We start from the raw sequence: 25,210 nt of genomic DNA on the forward strand, positions 1-25,210 counted from the left end.
TCGGTGTGTTGCACTTGTTGAGTTATGTAAGGTGGACATTAAAAGTCATTGACTGGCTCATCAGCTACAAACGTGTGCAGTTATTATGGGATTTTAATCTTTCCTTGAATCCCATCATGTGTAAAAGGGTTTTTAGGCAACGTAGTTGTTTTTGTTTTATCCCAATGATAAAGTACCTATTCTATTGAATACACATTTTACTGAGATTGTACCTATTCCACTGAATACATATTGTACTAAGGATGTACCCATTCTACTGAAAATGTACCTATTCCACTGAGTACATACTGAGAATGTATCTATTCCACTGAATATATATTGTACTGATAATGTACCTATTCCAATGAATACATACTGTACTGAGAATGTACCTATTCCACTGAATATATATTGTACTGAGAATGTAACTATCACAAAGAAGATGTCCCAATTCTACTTTTAGTACATTTTTATTCAAATCTCAAAAGTTTACAAACATTGTATTGTGTTATCAAACATGATTCATGAGTTTATTGTTTCTTATATGGTATATAATTTAATATTGTGTTTCTTTCTGTAAGCTACTGGACAATCAATTTCCTTGAGGGAGTCTTCCCAAAAGGATCAATAAAGCCTAATCTAATCTAATGATTCAAAAAATAATAAACAAATGTTACTATTTGGTTAAATCAACTTATGATAATGTAATCAAAATCAATGTTTCACCTGATCTAATGCATTTCTTTTTCCATTAATTAAAAATATAAAAAAACATTCAGATAAAAGACATTGAACATTATAGCGTAGTCTTATAGGTTATAATGGGTTCTATTTTTTATAGTACAGTGTTAGTGGCTTAATGAATTACTCCTTAGATGACAGTGAAAAGTAAGATATGAATACAGTTCTCTCAGACCTCCCATAGTAGAGATTCTAATTCAGGAAACAACATTAGTTGTTTTGGTCGTTTGATTATTTTATTACCAAACAAAGCTCCTAGTCTGTTTGATTGACAGGTGAGATGATCAGGGGGGCAGTGTTGTCACCTTTATGTTCAAGGGGACCTGGGCCGAGGATTGGATAGAGAGGCTCACTGAAGGTGCAGCCAGTAGCAGAGTAGAGATGAACCCTGGCTTCCACATCATAGAAGGAGACCAGACCCTCATCATAATCAACAAACACCCCCACCTTCTGGAGCTCAGCTCTCAGAGGGACACAGACAGCAGGTTTATCATAAAATACCGACACATCCTTGTTGTAGTAGTGAAGAGTCCAGTAACCCGTCTCAGGGGTCCAGTCTGTCCGACCTTTTCTGTCGATGGACTCTCTGGCCACTCCTAACCACCATGCAGTCTTGTCTTTAACCTGGACCTCAAAGTAAAATCTCCCCGAGGAGAAGCTCTGCCTCGTGAGAACACATGTACACTGTGTACATCTCTTAGGGTTGTCTGGGAGTTCCTTCCTCACACCTCCATCATGTACTTGTTTCCCATCCTCAGACAGGATGAGCCAGGGATAAGCTGTATCAGGATCCAGAGTCACATCTACTTCATACTGCCGGACCCTCTTCAGTTCAGCATCACGCAGCTTCTTCATCTCCATGTTCAGTGTCTCCTCCAGCTGATCCAGGGATCTCCTCAAGGTCCCTACGTATGACGGAGGACGGACCTCCACCGTGGTCCAGTCCCTGGTGGGTGGAGGATCCTTCAGGGATCTGAAGGCCTGGAGGAAGTGGAGGTGGTCTTTAGTGTGTGAGAGCTGCTTCACCTCTGAGCTTCTATTGGTCAGATCTTCTATTTCCTGCTCCAGCCCTTTGATGAGGTCTTCTGCTTGTTTCACTGTGGATTTCAGTTTCTCTTTAACCATTTGGTTGAGATCATCCCGGCACTTTTCAATGCGGCACATCAGAGCAGTGAGGACCTGCACACCATCAGCTATCTCTCTGTTTGCGTCTACTTTGCTGCGTTTAACCGTGTCTTTAATATCCTGAATATTTTTTTGTCTCTCCTGGATCAACTGCTTAACTTCAGCCTCTATCTTCCCCAGCTTGGCCGTCTTCTCTTCATATTCCTCCTTTAGAGGTATAACAGGATGGGACTTGTGGTCCGTCTCTGTGCAGAACTGACACACACACACCTGTTCAGTCTGGCAGAAGAGCTCCAGAAGTCGGTCGTGTTTCTTACACATCCTGTCGTCCAGACGGTCCATAGGCTCGACCAGCCGATGTTTCTTCAGGCCTGCGACTCTATGGTGTGGCTCCAGGTGGGTTTGGCAGTAAGAGGTAAGACACACTAGGCAGGACTTCACGGCCTTCAGCTGGGTCCCAGTACAGACTTCACAGGGAACTTCTGCTGGTTCAACACAAGGCTGCTCTTTTACTCGTAGGGACGTTCCAAACCGATCAACCAACTCTGAAATTAAGATATTGACCCGTAAATCAGGTCTTGTGTTGAAAAGCTCGTTGCAAACGGGACATTTGTACTTGACTTGTTCATCCCAGAACTTAGTAATACAGGCTCTGCAAAAGTTGTGTCCACATGGTGTGGAAACTGGGCTGCTGAACACATCCAGACAGATGGAACATGAAAAGTTCTCTTCAGGCCAGGAGGTGTTAGCAGAGGCCATTCCTAGACACAGAAAACAAGGTTTATGTATTGAGCATTCCCATTATTCTTGTCATTCCATTACGGGAAGAGAGGTTTAAACTTCCCTCAAAGTTGTTCTTTACTGACCTTGATGCTGTTTCTGTCCGTCAGCGTGTTTCAAAATGCGTTTTATTTTTCTCCTGAACGAGCGCACTGTCCCAGGTCGGTTGCTTCGGTTGATCTGAACCTTCAGTTTCGTTTCGTCAACATGACGTCCACTCCCCTCCTCCCCTAACCCCTGGCTCCTCCCCTAAACTCTGGCTCCGCCCCCAAGACACTTGGCTGCAATGCATTCATGCGCTGCGTTGGCCTCTTCAAATGTGTTGATGTGTGTTCTCTTCTTCCTCTTCAATCCGGAGTTAAGTGACCCGGGTTTCCGGTGCTTCCCCGAATACTTTCTATCCAACCCCGATACAATTTTCAACAAACACAGACAGAGAGCAAAAGCTGTTTATTGGCGCTACGCTGCTGTGGGAACTCTCCCCGATGTGCACGCGCACAATCACATGATAGAAGAAGAAGGAGTTAATGAATAACTAATTGTCTCGTCCAAAGTAACATTCTAACAGTTGACGAGGTTTAAACCCCGGATTCTGTTTCTTTCTTCCCGCTAATGATTGATCAGGTGGTGCGTCACTCATCAGTCAGCTGTCAATCACCTTGTCACTCACATGACCACGAGGACACCAGCTCAGCCAATCAGACTCCCTCCCCCGGACACAGAAACAATAACAAAACGTACCAATGGTGTCGCCATCAAATAAAATAACAACGCAGTATAAAAAGTCATAAATGCAGGCTACTTCATGATATGTATGACATTATGGGGCATAATTATCTTTGTGTCAGTCTGTAACCTGAAGCATATGGGTTTAGAACAGAGAAGGCATACCCATCCGTGTTCTGAATCTTCTTCTGCTGGACCGAATACGTCTTGAAAGGTAACCAGTGAAAGCTGAGGAGGGGTCGGGGTCCAGACCGGGACCGGGACCGGGTCCTGGGAGGGGAGCTGCGCTTATTATTATGGGATGTGAGGAGATGAAAGCCCAGCACATCACAGACCGAAGGCCTGAGACAGAGATGCAGACGGATGACGTGGCGCGCTACACGGAGGAAGAGGAGGAGGAGGGGGAGGGGGAGAAGGAGGAGGGGGAGGAGGGGAAGGAGGAGGGGTAGGAGGACCAGAAGCCTTCCCTCTGGTCTCTGATTGGACGGTTCCTCTCCCGGTTGGTAGAGAGGCTCAAGCGCGACTGGGTACCGTTTGTTTCTTAGAGCACATTCATCTGAAGTGTTTACTGGCAGATGGGTCTGAAAGGTTTCTGATGGTATGAGGGGCGTGTGTTCCCTACAGAGCAGCTGACCGCTTCCCACTACTCATGTTGACATGCGTTCATGCATGACGTTCAATTATAGTCCATTTTTCCATTCCACCGTCACGTCATTTACATTTAGGACACTTTTATTCAAAGCGACTAAGAAGTACATTTGTGATAAGAAGGTGATTCTCTGTGGGTACAATAAGGATGTTCATAATACCAAGTGCCAATCACCAACAATCACTAGGTTAACCCGTTCCCCGTAGTCCACAGAGATAGCTAGGATAAGCTGCTACATAACTAAGTACTATAGCTCAACACAACACACAATAAGTGCGTACATTAAGAGCCAGGATGTACAACATACAACCAGTCGGAGGGGAGGGGCTTGAGACCTCTCTGCACAGCCAGCCCTGCTGGGCGGAGTCTAGGAGTTCACCTGCAGAGTCCAGGTGACCTCTGACCAGGTGAGCCTCGGGTCTCGTTCAGCCGGTGAGGGACTCTGCGGTCCTCACATCGGTCAGTGGTCGTCTGAACGCGGTCCTGAGTGGTGAACAGGCCCCGCCCCCAGGCCCCGCCCCCTGACCACACTGCCTGTCAGTCACCCTCCTGACCGCCGGTCGGTGTCGTGTGTTCGATCCCCAGGCCGGCGCCGCGTCCCGGATCCCGATGTCCAGGGGCCTGAAGACCTCCGCCAAGGCGGGCGCGGCCGTCGCCACGGTAACCAGGATGGAGTCGCGCTCCGAGGGTCAGCTGATGAAGATCGAGCTGAGGAGGTCGGCCGGGTGTGGCCCCGCCTCCTCGTCGGGCGGGAAGAGCTGAGCGTCTCCGTGGCGACGGCGTCTGGTCACGCGGACGACAAGATGGCCGCCGGACCCCTCGGGCTAGTGGGCGGGGCTTAGAGCCCACCGCATTTAGTGGAATAAAAACCAGGTTATTTTATGGATATTATTGTTGAATGATGATTTTTATCGATGTTATTTTATTTAGCAGGCGAAGATGTCGACTCATTTGCATGGTTTAAGAGGACTCAAAGCACTGGTTATTCTGAACTACACGAGCCTTGACTGTAATGCCTTCTCGGTGGGGACGGCCAGCTAGAGTATATTTTAATATAACTCACATTTATACCGTGTGTTTATTTATCTGCTGCTTCCGGAGGATTCTAATCACTGAATGATCGTGTGTGGAGAGACTGTGATGTACACACTCTCTCATGTTTCTGTCCATAATAAACAATATTTATCTCTACAGTAACACTTTCTAGGCATTACTTGGAATTCTTCGATTTTAGAACACCTCAATAAAAGATAAAGTATAGTATTCTGTAGGATTAACAATTTCTGCCATTTATTGAAATGAGCCAACCGTCACAACAGTCGTCCAATAAATGTAGTTATATATATCTCGATATAAGCCTAATAAACCAGTCGAGGGAGTGAATGGGAGTACGCCTCTGGCTTTTTCAGGGATTTTCTTTTGTAAAGTTTGCATCGTTTGAAGAACTAGAGTACCCCCTGGCGGTTAAAGTGGGAGACACACACGCACACGCACACACACACGAGGATTCCAGTGATCGAATTATCCCTCAATGCCCAACAGGTGTGCAGCCCCCCCCCCCCCCCCCCCCCCCCCAAGCCCCAGAGTCCACTCAGTCTGACTCGGGCCAGGTGAGGCTGCTGAGACCAGCCACCAGCAGAACACACTCCCACAATATGATACTGAGAATGTACCTATTCCACTGAGTACACATTGTACTGAGAATGTACCTATTCCACTGAGTACACATTGTACCGACAATGTACCTATTCTACTGAATACATATTGTTCTGAGAATGTACCTGTTCCACTGAATACATATTGTACTGAGAATGTAACGATTCCACAGAAGATGTCGTCATTCTACTTTTAGTTCATTTTTATTCAAATCTCAAAAGTTTACAAACATTGTTTTGTGTTGACACACATAATTCAAAAATAATAAAGGAATATTACTATGATATGATAATGTTATCAAAATCAACATTTCACATTATCGAATTAAAATTTTTTCATTAATTAAAAAAATCTAGAAAAACATTCAGATAAACGACATTGAACATTATAGAGTAGTCTTATAGGTTATAATGGGTTATATTTTTTACAGTACACAGTGTTAATGGCTTAATGAATTATTCCTTGTTAAATGACGTGTGAAAAATGAAAGTAAGATATGAATACAGTTCTCTCAGATCTCATACAATAGAGATTCTAATTCAGGAAACAACATTGTTTTGGTTGTTTGATTATTTTGTTACTAAAAAAGGGTCCAATCTGTTTGATTGACAGGTGAGATGATCAGGGGGGCAGAGTTTCCTCCTTTATGTATTTCTGGATTGAGGATTAGATAGAGAGGTTCACTGAATGTGCAGCCAGTAGCAGAGTAGATATGAACCCTGGCTTCCACATCATAGAAGGAGACCAGACCCTCATCATAATCAACAAACACCCCAACCTTCTGGAGCTCAGCTCTCAGAGGGAGACGGACAGCAGGGTCATCTCTAAATACCAAGTAATCCTTGTAGTAGAGAAGAGTCCAGTAACCCTCCTCAGGGGTCCACTTTGCCTTATCTTTTCTGTCGATGGACTCTCTGGCCACTCCTACAAACCATCCAGTCTTATCTTTAACCTGGACCTCAAAGTAAAATCTCCCAGAGGAGAAGCTCTGCCTCGTGAGAACAAATCTATACCATGTAAATCTCTTAGGGTTGTCTGGGAGATCCTTCAATACACCTCCATCATGTACTTGTTTCCCATCCTCAGACAGGATGAGCCAGGAATGAGCTGTATCAGGATCCAGAGTCACATCTACTTCATACTGCTGGACCCTCTTCAGTTCATCATCACGCAGCTTCTTCATCTCCATGTTCAGTGTCTCCTCCAGCTGATCCAGGGATCTCCTCAAGGTCCCTACGTATGACGGAGGAAGGACCTCCACTGTCGTCCAGTCCCTGTTGGGTGGAGGATCCTTCAGGGATCTGAAGGCCTGGAGGAAGTGGAGGTGGTCTTTAGTCTGTGAGAGCCGCTTCACCTCTGAGCATCTATTGGTCAGATCTTCTATTTCCTGCTCCAGCTCTTTGATGAGGTATTCAGCTTGTTTCACTGTGGATTTCAGTTTCTCCTTAACCATTTGGTAGAGATCATCATGGCACTTTTCAATGCGGCGCATCAGAGTAGTGAAGACCTGCACACCATCAGCTATCTCTCTTTCTGCGTCTGCTTTGCTGCGTTTAACTGTGTCTTTAATCTCCTGAATATTCTTTTGTCTCTCCTGGATCCACTGCTTAACTTCAGCCTCCAGCTTCCCCAGCTGAGCCGTCTTCACTTCATATTCCTCCTTTAGAGGTATAACAGGATGTGACTTGTGGTCCGTCTCTGTGCAGAACTGACACACACACACCTGTTCAGTCTTGCAGAAGAGCTCCAGAAGTCGGTCGTGTTTCTTACACATCCTGTCGTCCAGACGGTCCATAGGCTCGACCAGCCGATGTTTCTTCAGGCCTGCGACTCTATGATGTGGCTCCAGGTGGGTTTGGCAGTAAGAGGTAAGACACACTAGGCAGGACTTCACAGCCTTCAGCTGGGTCCCAGTACAGACGTCACAGGGAACTTCTGCTGGTTCAACACAAGGCTGCTCTTTTACTCGTACAGACGTTCCTAACCGATCAACCATCTCTGAAAAGAGGATATTGACCCGTAAATCAGGTCTTGTGTTGAAAAGCTCGTTGCAAAAGGGACATTTGTACTCGACTTGTCCATCCCAGAACTTAGTAATACAGGTTCTGCAGAAGTTGTGTCCACATGGTGTGGAAACTGGGCTGCTGAACACATCCAGACAGATGGAACATGAAAAGTTCTCTTCAGACCAGGAAGTGTTAGCAGAGGCCATTCCTAGAAACAGATGACAAGGTTTATGTATTGAGCAATCCCATTATTATATTTTTAATTCCATAACAGCAGTAGTGTTTTTAACTTCTCTCAAAGTTGTGCTTCTTTACTCACCTTGATGTTGTTTCTGTCCGTCAGCGTATTTCAAAAGGCGTTTTATTTTTCTCCTGACCGAGAGAACTGCTTTCACGTCGGGTGCTTTGGTTGATCTGAACATTCAGTATCGTTTCCTCTACCTGAAGTCCTCTCCCCTCCTCTCCTAACCACTGGCTCCTCCCCTAACCCCTGGCTCCGCCCACACGACACATGGCTGCACTGCATGCATGCACTTTGCTAACTCCCTGAACAGGTTCTTCAACCGGTTTGACACCCAGGACTACACCGCCTCCTGTGAAGGCGCTGGTAGAACCCCAGCACCCACCCTTCACTCAGGAGGATGTACAGCCACAGCTGGCCAGGTGCAAAATTGGCAAGGCACCAGGGCCGGATGGCATCCCGGTAAGGGTGCTAAAGCTCTGTGCCATGGAGCTCTGCCCAGTCTTCCACTCCGTCTTCTGGGATTCATACAGAACAGCTAAAGTTCCCGACCTATGGAAGACCTCAACCATTGCACCAATACCCCCAAAACCCCGCCAGTCAGAGCCCAACCACTTCCGTCCAGTTGCACTCACGCCCATCATAACGAAGTGCATGGAGAAGATAATGCCTCACCTCATCCTGTCAACCGTCGGACCACAGCTGGACCCTCACCAGTTTGCATACAGGCCGAAACGTGGGAAGGAGGACGCAGTGGCATGCCTCCTCCACCCCCTCCTCCACCATCTCCAGACACCAAACAACTTAGCATCAGTCCTGTGCGTCGACACCACCTCTGCATTCAACACAATCCAGCGGCACCAGGTCATCGAGACGCTCAAACATCTGGACATTATTCCACTCCACCTTCACTGGATATACAATTTCCTCGGCAACAGACCACATGCAGTGAAAGTAGGTACAGCAACATCATCAACCCTCATCACCAACACCGGAGCACCTCAGGGCTGTGTCCTCAGTCCATTTCTGTGTACCCTCCACACAAATGACTGCAGCAGCCCATCCCCCATCACCACAGACTATAAATATGCAGACGACACGGCCATAGTAGGTCTACTCCGTGACAACAATTCCACCAGAGAATACCAACAGTCAACCACACAGTTTTCACAGTGGTGCACAGACAACTATCTCCAGTTAAACGATGACAAAACAAAGGAAAAGGTCATACACACAGCCAAGGCACCTCCTACATTCAATCGCACATTCATCAGAGGACAACCAGTTGAACTAGTCAACAGTTTCAAATACCTAGGGCTCACCATCGATAACAAACTCAACTCCAACCAACATGTCATTAACCCTATCCACGGCTTTATGTCATACGCAAACTTAGATCACTGTCTGTGGCCCCCCCACCTCCTCTTACTCCTCTACAAAAGCATCATCCAACCCATCCTAGTGTACTGTTCCCCCTGCTGCTTCACCCTGCTCACTGTCACCAGCAAAAACAGACTCCTCAAAACCCCACACATAGCATCCAAGATAATCACCCTCCCCCCCCCAGCCTGTCAGAGGCAAATGAGCTCGCTGTAGCACCCCTGGCTCGTGTAATAGTCAGCGTCTCTGGCCGCAGATATAGGGTAATGAACCGGCGAAAAGCCCCCCCAAAAAAAATGTTTTAGTCCCCTCAGCTATCATAGAAGTGAACAAAAATATGTCGATTTTTCGTCACTGAATATGGTTCATGTCATGTTTATTTCTGTCTACATGTTTTTCTGTGGAATTTGTGGGAAGAGGGTTTATCTGTTGTATATGTGGGGAAATAATTTATTTGATATCTGTGTGCTACAGTGTTGCTACACTATGTTCTGTCACTTCAAATGTATGCTGCCCTGAAACCAACTTGACTTGACTGTGTGAGAACAATTATCCCCTTGGGGACAATAAAGAACCGGTCCTACTAAATGACTACCTGAGTTGGCCTCTTCAAATGCGTTGATGTGTGTTGTTGTTCTTCTTCTTCTTGGGGTTTTACGGCGGTTGGTATTGTGGTAGAAATTAACCTTACATTCTATGTTAAACTATGATTATTATTAGGCCTACATATCATATAGATACTTTAATAGTGGAAAAGAGCTGATCACCTTTAGCCTAGATGTTATGTGCCATGTGGTACCAGTGAGTAGGTCCAGTCCATTCCCACCTGATGTGCCATGTGACACCAGTGAGTGGGTCCAGTCTATTCCCATCTGATGTATTCTCTGAAGACAATGCTTACATTCACACGTGTGCATCATCTCTGTTTGTATGAGGATAATATATGTTCTAAGGTCACATTGGGATCCAGAAGACATGAGAATATGCTGACATCCACACAGTATGACCCTGATGGGAAATTCTATATTTGATGAAAGTCCAACTTTGTATTGTGTAAGAATTGGGGATATAAGGAGCTGTCCGGGATTCAATCAGTAGTGTGTATTTGAGGATACCATTCGGCTTTGTAGTCTCTCGTTTGCAGGTGGCAATAAACTCTCCATCTATACTTGACCTGGACTCCCCGATTCCTCTTTGCTTATAGCTAGTTGAAGTGAATTAGATAAGTTGTTATTATTAATGCTACAACAGTATCCACCACTTGGTGCATTACCGCCCTCTTCTGATCCAGTTAATGAATCAAAACAAAAATATCCAAACACTCATTCACACCTTCTTTCTACTCTATATCCTATCATATAACCCTGTTTCTCTCAAAAAGCCAAACAATACTTTTATACAATTCCTCTTCATTAATCTTAAAATATTTTCCAAAGTATACTCCTGCATACCCAATTCTCTCAGTTGATTTTTCATACTTTCCCTCTCCATCCCATAACCACTACAGTTCATTAAAACATGTTGCACTGTCTCCTCTACCTGGCACCCCTCACATAATCCAGTGGGGTGTTTTCCTATCAATTTCATTGTTTTATTTAGTGCACTGTGCCCCAACCTTAACCTTATCAAAATGTGTTCATCCTTCCTCTGACCACTATACCTTATTTTAACATTAACACTTTTTTGAATATTATATAAATATCTCCCTTTCTCCTCACTGTCCCATTTGTCTTGCCACATTTTGTTAACTTTTTCCCATACCAACTTCTGCCTTACTTAAACTGATATTCATTTCTACTTTTTCCTTCTCCAATGCCTTCTTCACCATCTTATCGGCTTTCTCATTTCCCTTCACCCGTACATGAGCTGGAACCCATAAAAAATGTATTTGCCTCCCCTGCTGAACGATTCTCGTAATTGACTGTAGAACTTCATATAACAAACCTTGGCGACTACTTGAGTAAAACGACCTCATACTTGCCAAAACTGATGCTGAATCTGTACAGATCACAATTTCTTCCTCTGTACTTGATTCCACCCATTTTAAAGCGACCAGCACCCCCAACATCTCCACTGTATAAAGGCTTAAATTATCCGATGTTCTTCTATTAACCTCTATTCTTTCTGATGGAACAGCTACTCCAAACCCTGTCTCTCCTGTTTCAGGTTGTTTGGCACCATCTGTAAAAACATGAACACACTCATTGTACTCTATAAGAAGATGAATATTAAGAACACTAGCCAGGTCTATCTGTTCTCTCTCTCTCTCTTCTTTATATCCAACCCAAACCAGTCCACCTCTGGCCACACCATCCTCCATGGCGGCATTATTGGATATACCACTGCTGGACTGAGCTTCAATTCACCCACACCAAACTCTTTCGCCATATCATTCCCCACCCGACCAAAAGGATTCCTCTCACACTTCCCATAAACCCAGCACTCTTTCAACACTCCTTTTGTGGGGTGAGACTCACTGTGCCCTCGCAGATTTGCCCAATAGTTCCCCATCAGTTGTTTCCTTCTCAACTCCAGTGGCATTTCCCCCATGTCTACCTGCAGAGCAGGCACTGGTGATGGTTTAAAGCCCCACTGCATAATGCCTTGGCCTGGATCACGTCCCCCATGTCTACCTGCAGAGCAGGCACTGGTGATGGTTTGAAAGCCCCACTGCATACCCTTAATGCCTTGGCCTGAATCACGTCCACTGGTGATGGTTTAAAGCCCCACTGCATACCCTTAATGCCTTGGCCTGAATCACATCCAGCTTCCTCAAGAGAGACACTGTGGCTGACCCAAACACTACACACCCATCATCAAACACAGATCTAATCATAGCTACATATATGGTCTTTAAAGCTGAACAGCTCGCTCCCCAATCCCTACCAGTCAAACATCTCATCACATTACCTTTTTGCATTCATCCTCTATCTTCCTAATATAGTCTGCCCATGTTACCCTAGAATCAAAAATAACTCCCAAATATTTAAATGATCCAACTCTTTCCCATACATCCTCAATTTCATCCCATCCTCAATTCTTTTCCTGGTAAAAAATACAGTTTGAGTTTTCTCTACTGAAAATCTGCACCCCCAGTCAAATCCCCACTCTGTCACCCCATCAACTGCAGACTGGACTTTACTAATAATATGCATCACATTTCCTCCCCTTTTCCACAAAGCCCATCGTCTGCAAACAGTGAACTTCCTATATCCTCTGGTACCTTTGAAAAAAACATCATTTATCATGATTATAAACAATAAAGGACTAATTACACTTCCTTGGGGAGAGCCATTCCCCACCATATACTTATTTGACATTTCAGACCCAATCCGGACTTGTATTTTCCTGTCAAACAAAAAATTCTTTATCCAGTTAAAACCCTTCCACCTTCTCCCATCTTATACAACTTAATTCACAAACCTTCCCTCCACATCATGTCATATGCTTTTTCGATATCAAAAAACACTACCACCACTGAATCTTTGTTTGCCTGTGCTTTCCGTGTCTCATCTTCCAGCCTTACCACTGCATCCATTGTATATCTCCCTTTTCTGAAACCACTGACAACTTGTCAACAACCCTTTCTTCTCAAGCTCATACGTTAACCTTTCTGTCACCAATCTCTCCATTATTTTACATACATTAGACGTTAACGCTATTGGCCTATAACTAGAAGGTTTACCTGGATCTTTCCCTGGTTTCCTAATTTGAATCACCACCGCTTCCTTCCATACACTTGGTAACTTTCCCTCCACCCATACTAGTTCTAACAGTTTTACCACTCCTCTTTCTCCTAGATGTTTGAACATTACATAGCTCACCTGATCTCCCCCTGGAGCTGAGGGCTTAGCTTTTTTAATTGCTCTCACAAGCTCTGCCATTGTAACTCCATCTTCTATTTTCTCCCTAGTATCTATTCTCCTAACTAGCACATCAGGATAATTACTCAAAGTAACTTCTCTTCTCCTTCTCCCTTCCACTGTCAAATGATCAACACTATGCACCTTAGCAAAAGATTTGGCCATCAAATCAGCCTTATCTTTATCACGTATTGCAGTTTGCTCCTCTAATGTAATCACTGGGTACTCCCACTCTCTTCTATCTCCTCCCATCTTCCTTATCATTCCCCACACTTCTACCGGTGTAGTTCTTCCTATCTTACCACTAAACGGTCTCCAGCTTACCCTCTGTGTTCTCTTCTCTTTACCAGTGCCTGTGCCCTCTGATACTCCACCACACTTTGTGTATTATGCTCTCTTTTAACTTTCTTAAATGCTTTGTTTCGGGCTTTAAATGCCTTGGAACACTCCTCTGTCCACCAAGGAACTAACTTCCTATCCCTTCTATTTTTACTACCAAACTTACTGACACCAACGTCAGATCCAACACTGACTCATTACTTGTTCTTATACCCTTCCTTGTCCCCCTCCCATCATTCAAACAAACAAGATTCCTGTCCTCCATTAACTCTTCAATCACTTTTCCATTCGTGTCTGTGTGATTCCCTCCCCACATTGTGTTATGAGCATTGAAGTCTCGAACCATATTATCTTGTGTCTTTCTATACCTTTAATCCTTACTAGCTTATCATTTTCTTGCAGTGAGTGTAACATAATTCACCTACAGTATTTTGTTATGTGTTGTTATTTCAATTGTGTTGTCATTTACTGTTTTGGTGGCTCAGGGATCGCTGTCCCTTTAAGGATTACGACGTCTCATGACGTCAGAGCCCATTCGGGATTTGTTTACCTGCAGCACGTTTTGATTTCCGGCTTTTCTCTTTGACTAAATAAACGAGTCACACCATTGTGTGCTCAACGTGCGAAATTGTATCTTTCACTTATAGCAATTTCCACTCTAACCTTTTACATGGATTATAGTAATTAACAACAACAAACTCCTCTCCCCCTCCCATACCTCCACCACTCTACACTCTTGTTCCGTTCCAATTTCAAATACCCTGTATGATATACCTCGCTTAATAAATGTTACACATCCTCCACCAGCCCCTTCACCTTCACACCTGTCTCTTCTTATACCTACATATCCATAAATAACAAAATCTAACACTGGTTTCAAAAACGTTTCTTGAATGCTTATTGAATTACTTGTGGTTTTCCTTTCATTTCTCTTAAAAAATATTTAACCTCCCAGCCATTTGCCACCCAGCTCCTAGCATTCCACTGTAGGGTTCTCACCATGGTTATGATGTCTTCTCACCGGCTCCTGACTACTCTGTGTATTTATCTCGGCTACCAAAGCCTCCCATTTTAACCCTTCCATCCCCAAATAACCCTTGGCTGCCTTAGCTATCGTCTGTATGCTCGTTGTCTTTGATGTGGAGTCTCTAGTGGAGTTTATCACTGCTGCCACAAACATCCCCACCTGCTTCTCATCTCCCCACACTTTGTTCCATCGTGCTGCTCTCCCACTGACTCCCTCGTCACTTCCCTTCCGCCCCCCAGGCTGCTACCATTCCCTGACTCTTAGCACCGTGCCTCTGTTTTACCACCTTCACTGCTCCTGCATAGGTCCCTTTGTCCAACACTTTCACCTTCTGAACTGCAACTTCCCCGTTCATTATTTCACAGCCTCCAAAAGTGACGACATGTTCACCCCCACAACTACAACATTTTAACTTGGCCCCCTCACACTTCCCATACTCATGATCCCCTGAGCAATTCACACACCTCCTCTTTTCCTTACAGATTTTAGCGATGTGCCCAAATCTTTGACACTGAAAGCACCTCATTGTGGTGTGACCACGCCCTAAACGGCTGGTTTAACCTGTGAGCACTGATTACTCAATGAGCAACAGGTGTGTCCCTCACCAAGCCCCAGAGTCCAATCAGACTCAGCAGGTGAGGCTGCTTCAACCAGCCGTCCTCCACACACACTCCCACGCTGACATGTGCTGAACAATATTTGACATAACAAATCTAAACATGCTTACCGTTGCAGTTTGAACACACATCATTGTGATGCGTAACAATGATGAACACAATCCTGGATGAGCTAGAAAGGAGAGGAGAGATAGGAGAGAGGAGGAAGAGTAGAGAGAGGAAGGAGAGAGGAGAAACTAAGAGGAGAGGATGGAGAGGAGAGCTGACAAGACAAAGTCACGGTGCTCACACACATTGGGGGAATCTTTACGTATACTCACTGTGAGCTTTGTATCGGTGTGTTACACTTGTTGGCTTGTTGTAAGGTGGACATTAAAAGTCATTTACTGGCTCATCAGCTACAAACGTGTGCAGTTATTACGGGATTTTAATCTTTCCTTGAATCCCATCATGTGTAAAAGGGTTTTTATGCAACGTAGTTGTTTTTGTTTTATCCCAATGATAAAGTACCTATTCTATTGAATACACATTTTACTGAGATTGTACCTAATCCTCTGAGAATGTACCTATTCCACTGAATACATATTGTACTAAGGAAGCACCCATTCTACTGAAAATGTAACCATTCCACTGAGTACATACTGAGAATGTACCTATTCCACTGAGCATATACTGAGAATGTACCTACTCCACTGAATACATATTGTTCTGATAATGTATCTATTCTACTGAATACATTTTGTACTGATAATGTACCTATTCCGCTGAATATATATTGTACTGAGAATGTACCTATTCCAATGAATACATATTGTACTGATAATGTACCTATTCCAATGAATACATACTGAGAATGTACCTTTTCTACTGAATACATATTGTACTGAGAATGTACCTATTCCACTGAATATATATTGTACTGAGAAAGCACCTATTCCACTGAATACATATTTTACTGATAATGTACCTATTCCAATGAATACATATTGTTCTGATAATGTATCTATTCTACTGAATACATATTATACTAAGAATGTACCTATTCCACTGAATACATATTATACTGAGAATGTACCTATTCCACTGAACACATATTGTACTGAGAATGTAACTATTCCACAGAAGATGTCCCCATTCTACTTTTAGTACATTTTAATTCAAATCTCAAAAGTGTACAAACATTGTATTGTGTTGTCAAACATGATTAAAAAAATAAACGAATATTACTATTTGGTGAAATCAACTAATGATAATATTATCAAAATCAATGTTTCACCTTATCTAATACTTTTCTTTTTTCATTAATTAAAAATGTAAAAAACATTCAGATAAAAGACATTGAACATTATAGTGTAGTCTTAATGTTAGGTTATAATGGGTTATATTCTTTTTATAGTACACAGTGTTTGTGGCTTGATGAATTACTCCTTGTTAAATGAAAGTGGAAAGTAAGATATTAATACAGTTCTCTCAGATCTCCCATGGCAGAGATTCTCATTCAGGAAACAACATTAGTTGTTTTGGTCGTTTGATTATTTTATCACCAAACAAAGGTGCTAGTCTGTTTGATTGACAGGTGAGATGATCAGGGGGCAGAGTTGTTACCTTCATAAACACGGGGACTTCCTTTATGAAATCCCGGGCAGAGGAGTGGATAGAGAGGCTCACTGAAGATGCAGCCAGTAGCAGAGTAGAGATGAACCCTGGCTTCCACATCATAGAAGGAGACCACACCCTCATCATAATCAACAAACACCCCCACCTTCTGGATCTCAGCTCTCAGAGGGAGACGGACATCAGGTTTATCTTTAAATACCAACACATCCTGGTAGTAGAGAAGAATCCAGTGACCCGTCTCAGGGGTCAAAGCTGTCAGACCTTTTCTGTCTATGGACTCTCGGACCACTCCTAACCACCATACAGTCTTTTCTTTAACCTGGACCTCAAAGTAAAATCTCCCTGAGGAGAAGCTCTGCCTCGTGAGAACACATGAGATTTTGTGTAAATCTCTTAGGGTTGTCTGGGAGTCTCTTCCTCACACCTCCATCATGTACTTGTTTCCCATCCTCAGACAGGATGAGCGTTGGATGAGCTGTATCAGGATCCAGAGTCACATCTACTTCATACTGCTGGACCCTCTTCAGTTCAGCATCACTCAGCTTCTCCATCTCCATGTTCAGTGTCTCCTCCAGCTGATCCAGGCATCTCCTCAAGGTCCCTACGTATGACGGAGGACGGACCTCCACCGTGGTCCAGTCCCTGGTGGGTGGAGGATCCTTCAGGGATCTGAAGGTCTGGAGGAAGTGGAGGTGGTCTTTAGTGTGTGAGAGCTGCTTCACCTCTGAGCTTCTATTGGTCAGATCTTCTATTTCCTGCTCCAGCTCTTTGATGAGGTCTTCAGCTTGTTTCTCTGTGGATTTCAGTTTCTCTTTAACCATTTGGTTGAGATCATCCTGGCACTTTTCAATGCGGCGCATCAGAGCAGTGAGGACCTGCACACCATCGGCTATCTCTTTGTCTGCAGCTGCTTTGCTGCGTTTAACTGTGTCTTTAATCTCCTGAATATTTTTTTGTCTCTCCTGGATCAACTGCTTAACTTCAGCCTCTATCTTCCCCAGCTGGGCCGTCTTCACTTCATATTCCTCCTTCAGAGGTATAACAGGATGGGACTTGTGGTCCGTCACTGTGCACAACAGACACACACACACCTGTTAAGTCTTGCAGAAGAGCTCCAGAAGTCGGTCGTGTTTCTTACACACTATGGTGTGGCTCCAGGTGGGTTTGGCAGTAAGAGGTAAGACACATTAGGCAGGACTTCACGGCCTTCAGCTGGGTCCCAGTACAGACATCACAGGGAACTTCTCCTGGTTCAACACAAGGCTGCTCTTTTACTTGTAGGGACGTTCCAAACCGATCAACCATCTCTGAAAAGAGAATATTGACCCGTAAATCAGGTCTTGTCTTGAAAAGCTTGTTGCAAACAGGACACTTGTACTTGACTTGTCCATCCCAGAACTTAGTAATACAGGCTCTGCAGAAGTTGTGTCCACATGGTGTGGAAACTGGGCTGCTGAACACATCCAGACAGATGGAACATGAAAAGTTCTCTTCAGGCCAGGAGGTGTCAGCAGAGGCCATTCCTAGAAACGGAAAACAAGGTTTATGTATTGAGCAATCCCATTATTCTTGTCAATCCATTACGGGAAGAGAGGTTTTAACTTCCCTCAAAGTTTGTTATTCTTTACTAACCTTGATGCTGTTTCTGTCCGTCAGCGTGTTTCAAAATGCGTTTTGTTTTTCTTCCAGGTCGGTTGCTTCGGTTGATCTGAACCTTCAGTTTCGTTTCGTCAACATGACGTCCACTCCCCTCCTCCCCTAACCCCTGGCTGCTCCCCTAACCCCTGGGTCCTCCCCTAACCCCTGGCTCCGGCCCCATGCAATGCATTCATGCGCTGCGTTGGCCTCTTCAAATGCGTTGATGTGTGTTCTCTTCTTTCTCTTCTATCTGGAGTTAAGTGACCCAGGTTTCCGGGGCTTCCCCGAATAAATTCTATCAAACCCCGATACAATTTTCAACAAACACAGACAGAGCAAAAAGCTGATTATTGGCGCTACGCTGCTGTAGGAACTCTCCCCGATGTGCACGCGCACAATCACATGAAAGAAGAAGAAGGGGTTAATGAATAACTAATTGTCTCGTCCAAAGTAATATTCTAACAGTTGACGAGGTTTAAACCCCGGATTCAGTTTCTTTCTTCCCGCTAATGATTGATCAGGTGTCGCGTCACTCATCAGTCAGCTGTCAATCACCTGACCACCAGGACATCAGACTCCCTCCCCCTGCTTATTATTATGGGATGTGAGGAGATGAAAGCCCAGCACATCACAGACTGAAGGCCTGAGACAGAGATGCAGACGGACTCCGTGGCGCGCTATGAGGAGGAGGAGGAGGAGGAGGAGGAGGAAGAGACGGGCCGAGGACTTCTACTCCACCACCATCGTCATCCCCACGCTGGGCTTGAGGAGACCCCGCATCACCATCAGGTCCCGCCGGGGACCTGAGCCACAAGTCCTCGGTCACACATTGGGGGAATCTTTACGTATAGTCACTGTGAGCTTTGTATCGGTGTGTTGCACTTGTTGGGTTATGTAAGGTGGACATTAAAAGTAATTTACTGGCTCATCAGCTACACACGGGTGCAGTTATTATGAAATTTTAATCTTTCCTTGAATCCCATCATGTGTAAAAGGGTTTTTTATGCAACGTAGTTGTTTTTGTTTTATCCCAATGATAAAGCACCTATTCTATTGAATACACATTTTACTGAGATTGTACCTATTCCTCTGAGAATGTATCTATTCCACTGAGTACATACTGAGAATGTACCTATTCCACTGAGTACATACTGAGAATATACCTATTCCACTGAATATATATCATACTGAGTTTGTACCTATTCCACTGAATACGTACTGAGAATGTACCTACTCCACTGAATACATATTGTACTGATAATGTACATATTCCAATGAACACATATTGTACCGAGAATGTATCTATTCTACTGAATACATATTGTACTGAGAATGTACCTATTCCACTGAATATATATTGTACTGAGAATGTACCTATTCCACTGAAAACATATTGTACTGAGAATGTACCTATTCTACTGAATATATATTGTACTGAGAATGTAACGATTCTTCAGAAGATGTCCTCATTCTACTTTTAGTACATTTTTATTCAAATCTCAAAGGTTTACAAACATTGTATTGTGTTGTCAAACATGATTCAAAAATAATGAGCGAATATTACTATTTGGTTCAAACAACTAATGATGTTATCAAAATTTCGCATTATCGAATTACAATTTTTTCATTAATTAAAAGTATAAAAAAAACATTCAGATAAAAGACATTGAACATTATAGTGTAGTCTTATAGGTTATAATGGGTTATATAGCACAGTGTTCGTGGCTTAATGAATTATTCCTTGTTAAATGACAAGTAAGATATGAATACAGTTCTCTCAGACCTCACATAGTAGAGATTCTTTCAGCAAACAACATTAGTTGTTTTGGTCGTTTGATTATTTTATCACTAAACAAAGGTCCTAGTCTGTTTGATTGACAGGTGAGATGATGAGGGGGGCAGAGTTGTTACCTCCATAATGTAATCCTGGATAGAGGACAGGATAGAGAGGCTCACTGAAGGTGCAGCCAGTAGCAGAGCAGAGATGAACCCTGGCTTCCACATCATAGAAGGAGACCAGACCCTCATCATAATCAACAAACACCCCCACCTTCCGGAGCTCAGCTCTCAGAGGGAGACGGACAGGAGGGTCATCTCTAAATACCAACCCATCCTTGGTGTAGAGAAGAGTCCAGTAACCCGTCTCAGGGGTCCACTCTGTCCCACCTGTTCTGTCGATAGACTCTCTGGCCACTCCTAACCACCAGTCAGTCTTGTCTTTAACCTGGACCTCAAAGTAAAATCTCCCTGAGGAGAAGCTCTGCCTCGTGAGAACAAATATATACTGTGTAAATCTCTTAGGGTTGTCTGGGAGTCTCTTCCTCACACCTCCATCATGTACTTGTTTCCCATCCTCAGACAGGATGAGCCTGGGATGAGCTGTATCAGGATCCAGAGTCACATCTACTTCATACTGCTGGACCCTCTTCAGTTCAGCATCATCACGCTGCTTCTTCATCTCCATGTTCAGTGTCTCCTCCAGCTGATCCAGGGATCTCCTCAAGGTCCCTACGTATGACGGAGGACGGACCTCCACCGTGGTCCAGTCCCTGGTGGGTGGAGGATCCTTCAGGGATCTGAAGGCCTGGAGGAAGTGGAGGTGGTCTTTAGTGTGCGAGATCTGCTTCACCTCTGAGCTTCTATTGGTCAGATCTTCTATTTCCTGCTCCAGCCCTTTGATGAGGTCTTCAGCTTGTTTCTCTGTGGATTTCAGTTTCTCTTTAACCATTTGGTTGAGATCATCCTGCCACTTTTCAATGCAGCGCATTAGAGCAGTGAGGACCTGCACACCATCAGCTATCTCTCTGTCTGCGTCTGCTTTGCTGCATTTAACTGTGTCTTTAATCTCCTGAATATTTTTTTGTCTCTCCTGGATCAAATGCTTAACCTCAGCCTCTATCATCCCCAGCTGGGCCGTCTTCACTTCATATTCCTCCTTTAGAGGTATAACAGGATGGGACTTGTGGTCCGTCTCTGTGCAGAACTGACACACACACACCTGTTCAGTCTTGCAGAAGAGCTCCAGAAGTCGGTCGTGTTTCTTACACATCCTGTCTTCCAGACGGTCCATAGGCTCGACCAGCCGATGTTTCTTCAGACCTGCGACTCTATGGTGTGGCTCCAGGTGGGTTTGGCAGTAAGAGGTAAGACACACTAGGCAGGACTTCACGGCCTTCAGCTGGGTCCCAGTACAGACGTCACAGGGAACTTCTCCTGGTTCAACGCAAGGCTGCTCTTTTACTCGTAGGGACGTTCCAAACCGATCAACCATCTCTGAAAAGAGGATATTGACCCGTAAATCAGGTCTTGTGTTGAAAAGCTCGTTGCAAACGGGACATTTGTACTTGACTTGTTCATCCCAGAACTTAGTAATACAGGTTCTGCAGAAGTTGTGTCCACATGGTGTGGAAACTGGGCTGCTGAACACATCCAGACAGATGGAACATGAAAAGTTCTCTTCAGACCAGGAAGTGTTAGCAGAGGCCATTCCTAGACACAGACGACAAGTTTATGTATTGAGCAATACCTTTATTAACGGCAAAAGTGTTTTTAACTTCTCTCAAAGTTGTGCTTCTTTACTCACCTTGATGTAGTTTCTGTCCGTCAGCGTATTTCTAAATGCGTTTTATTTTTCTCCTGACCGAGAGAACTGCTTCCACGTCGGGTGCTTTGGTTGATCTGAACCTTAAGTTTTGTTTCCTCTACCTGACGTCCTCTCCCCTCCTCTCCTAACCCCTGGCTCCTCCCCTAACCCCTGGCTCCGCCCACACGACACATGGCTGCACTGCATTCATGCACTTTGCTAACTCCCTGAGCAGGTTCTTCAACCGGTTTGACACCCAGGACTACACCGCCTCCTGTGAAGGCGCTGGTAGAACCCCAGCACCCACCCTTCACTCAGGAGGATGTACAGCCACAGCTGGCCAGGTGCAAAATTGGCAAGGCCCCAGGGCCGGATGGCATCCCGGCAAGGGTGCTAAAGCTCTGTGCCACGGAGCTCCGCCCAGTCTTCCACTCCGTCTTGTTGGATTCACACAGAACAGCTAAAGTTCCCGACCTACGGAAGACCTCAACCGTTGCACCAATACCCCCAAAACCCCGCCAGTCAGAGCCCAACCACTTCTGTCCGGTTGCACTCACGCCCATCATAACGAAGTGCATGGAGAAGATAATGCTTCACCTCATCCTGTCAACCGTCGGACCACAGCTGGACCCTCACCAGTTTGCATACAGGCCGAAACGTGGGACGGAGGACGCAGTGGCATGCCTCCTCCACTCCCTCCTCCACCATCTCCAGACACCAAACCACTTAGCATCAGTCCTGTGGGTCGACACCACCTCTGCATTCAACACAATCCAGCGGCACCAGGTCATCGAGACGCTCAAACATCTGGACATTATTCCACTCCACCTTCACTGGATATACAATTTCCTCAGCAACAGACCGCATGCATTGAAAGTAGGTACAGCAACATCATCAACCCTCATCACCAACACCGGAGCACCTCAGGGCTGCGTCCTCAGTCCATTTCTGTGTACCCTCTACACAAATGACTGCAGCAGCCCAGCCCCCATCACCACGTACTATAAAGATGCAGACGACACGGCCATGATAGGTCTACTCAGTGACAACAATTCCACCACAGAATACCAACAGTCAACCACACAGTTTTCACAGTGGTGCACGGACAACTATCTCCAGTTAAACGATGACAAAACAAAGGAAAAGGTCATACACACAGCCAAGACACCTCCTACATTCTATCGCACATTCATCAGAGGACAACCAGTTGAACTAGTCAACAGTTTCAAATACCTAGGGCTCACCATAGATAACAAACTCAACTCCAACCAACATGTCATTAACCCTATCCACGGCTTAATGTCATACGCAAACTGAGATCACTGTCTGTGGCCCCCCCACCTCCTCTTACTCCTCTACAAAAGCATCATCCAACCCATCCTAGTGTACTGTTCCCCCTGCTGCTTCACCCTGCTCACTGTCACCAGCAAAAACAGACTCCTCAAAACCCCACACATAGCATCCAAGATAACCACCCTCCCCCCCAGCCTGTCAGAGGCAAATGAGCTCGCTGTAGCACCCCTGGCACGTGCAATAGTCAGCGTCCCTGACCATTCCCTTGGCCAATTCTTCAAATGACTCCCATGTGGCCGCAGATATAGGGTAATGAACTGGAGAAAAGCCCAATAAAAAAAAAAGTTTAGTCCCCTCAGCTATCATGGCAGTGAACAAAAATATGTAGATTTTTCATTGCTTAATATGGTTCATGTCATGTTTATTTCTGACTGCATGTTTTTCTGTGGAATTTGTGGGAAGAGGGTTTATCTGTTGTATATGTGGGGAAATAATTTATTTGATATCTGTGTGCTACAGTGTTCCTACACTGTATTCTGTCTCTTCAAATGTATGCTGCCCTGCAACCAACTTGACTTGACTGTGTGAGAACAATTATCCCCTTGGGGACAATAAAGAACCTAACTTACTAAATGACTACCTGTGTTGGCCTCTTCAAATGCGTTGATGCGTGTTCTCTTCTTTCTGGAGTTAAAAGAGAGCCGGTGCAAAACAAGCCACGTCCTGCTAACCGGTCCAACACCCCCATCTAGTGGCCGCTTGGCGCCACTGGTCCTCACTCTCTCAACACCACTGTCTGCATTCTGCAATCGCCTTTCCCTACTTCAGCCGGGGTCTCCAATCAGCCGGCGCCAGTTCTTCTTTTACTATCCCCTACTGTCAGTATCGGTCCTACCAGCGTTAAACTAAATCCAGTCCGTTTTCCCTGTCCTCCAGTAACCCTTTTCCCTCTTCTGTAGTTCTCCGTCCGTCACCCTGTTTAGCCGTTGCCGAATCCTCGCCTGCCTGACTACACCGTCTACACGCCTACCGCCGAGCCCCTGCCTGCCTGACTGCCCGTCTGTTACTGAACCCTCTCGCCTGCCTGACCACCGCTTGCCTAGCCCCGGCTTGTCGTTACCCCTTGTTCCAATAAACCCCATTTCCTTTCCACCCCGTCTCAGCCTCCCTGTCAAGCGTTTGGGTCCTCTCGTCCTGTCCCCTTAACAACAACAAGAGACATTGTGGTGCTTTAGTGGTGACTTGCGATTGGAACTGGGATTCATCGGTGTTCATCGACCCGGGTTTCTGGTGCTTCCCCAAATACTTTCAACCCTCCTCCTTCTTCTTGTCATCCTCCTCCTGTCTCCATCGACTCCTCCTCCACCTCCTCCCTCTCGTCCTCCTCCTATTCCTCGTCTCCATTGCCCCCTCCCGTCTCCAAACACTCTCATTCACACTTTCTTTCTACTCTATATCCTATCATATAACCCTGTTTCTCTCAAAAAGCCAAACAATACTTTTACACAATTCCTCTTCACTAATCTTAAAATATTTTCCAAAGTATACTCCTGCATACCCAATTCTCTCAATAGATTTTTCATACTTTCCCTCTCCATCCCATAACCACTACAGTTCATTAAAACATGTTGCACTGTCTCCTCTACCTGGCACCCCTCACATAATCCAGTGGGGTGTTTTCCTATCAGATTCATTGTTTTATTTAGTGCACTGTGCCCCAACCTTAACCTTATCAAAATGTGTTCATCCTACCTCTGACCACTATACCTTATTTTAACATTAACACTTTTTTGAATATTATATAAATATCTCCCTTTCTCCTCACTGTCCCATTTGTCTTGCCACATTTTAACTTTTTCCCATATCAGGCTTTTAACTTCTGCCTTACTTAAACTGATATTCATTTCTACTTTTTCCTTCTCCAATGCCTTCTTCGCCATCTCCCCTCCC

The 25,210-nt window shown here is 44.8% G+C and overlaps 3 protein-coding genes across 3 annotated transcripts; all 3 read right to left on the bottom strand.

The window, feature by feature from the left end:
- Nucleotides 1–433: 433 nt before the first annotated feature.
- On the bottom strand, nt 434–24,246 carry LOC115533977 (E3 ubiquitin-protein ligase TRIM39-like). Its single transcript, XM_030344511.1, has 3 exons — nt 23,890–24,246; nt 2,712–3,621; nt 434–2,606 (listed from the first exon to the last, which is right to left on the bottom strand). The coding sequence occupies exon 3, from the start codon at nt 2,602–2,604 to the stop codon at nt 976–978; it is 1,629 nt and encodes a 542-aa protein (XP_030200371.1). The 5' UTR covers nt 2,605–2,606; nt 2,712–3,621; nt 23,890–24,246; the 3' UTR covers nt 434–975.
- On the bottom strand, nt 5,952–9,467 carry LOC115533976 (E3 ubiquitin-protein ligase TRIM39-like). Its single transcript, XM_030344510.1, has 2 exons — nt 7,982–9,467; nt 5,952–7,870 (listed from the first exon to the last, which is right to left on the bottom strand). Exons 1-2 carry the CDS (start codon nt 8,082–8,084, stop codon nt 6,237–6,239), a joined length of 1,737 nt encoding a protein of 578 aa, XP_030200370.1. The 5' UTR covers nt 8,085–9,467; the 3' UTR covers nt 5,952–6,236.
- On the bottom strand, nt 19,994–23,282 carry LOC115533984 (E3 ubiquitin-protein ligase TRIM39-like). Its single transcript, XM_030344516.1, has 2 exons — nt 21,968–23,282; nt 19,994–21,873 (listed from the first exon to the last, which is right to left on the bottom strand). Exon 2 carries the CDS (start codon nt 21,869–21,871, stop codon nt 20,246–20,248), a length of 1,626 nt encoding a protein of 541 aa, XP_030200376.1. The 5' UTR covers nt 21,872–21,873; nt 21,968–23,282; the 3' UTR covers nt 19,994–20,245.
- Nucleotides 24,247–25,210: the final 964 nt, after the last annotated feature.

Source organism: Gadus morhua, chromosome 21, assembly GCF_902167405.1.
Source record: "Gadus morhua chromosome 21, gadMor3.0, whole genome shotgun sequence".
In the NCBI taxonomy this organism is placed as follows: Eukaryota; Metazoa; Chordata; class Actinopteri; order Gadiformes; family Gadidae; genus Gadus; species Gadus morhua.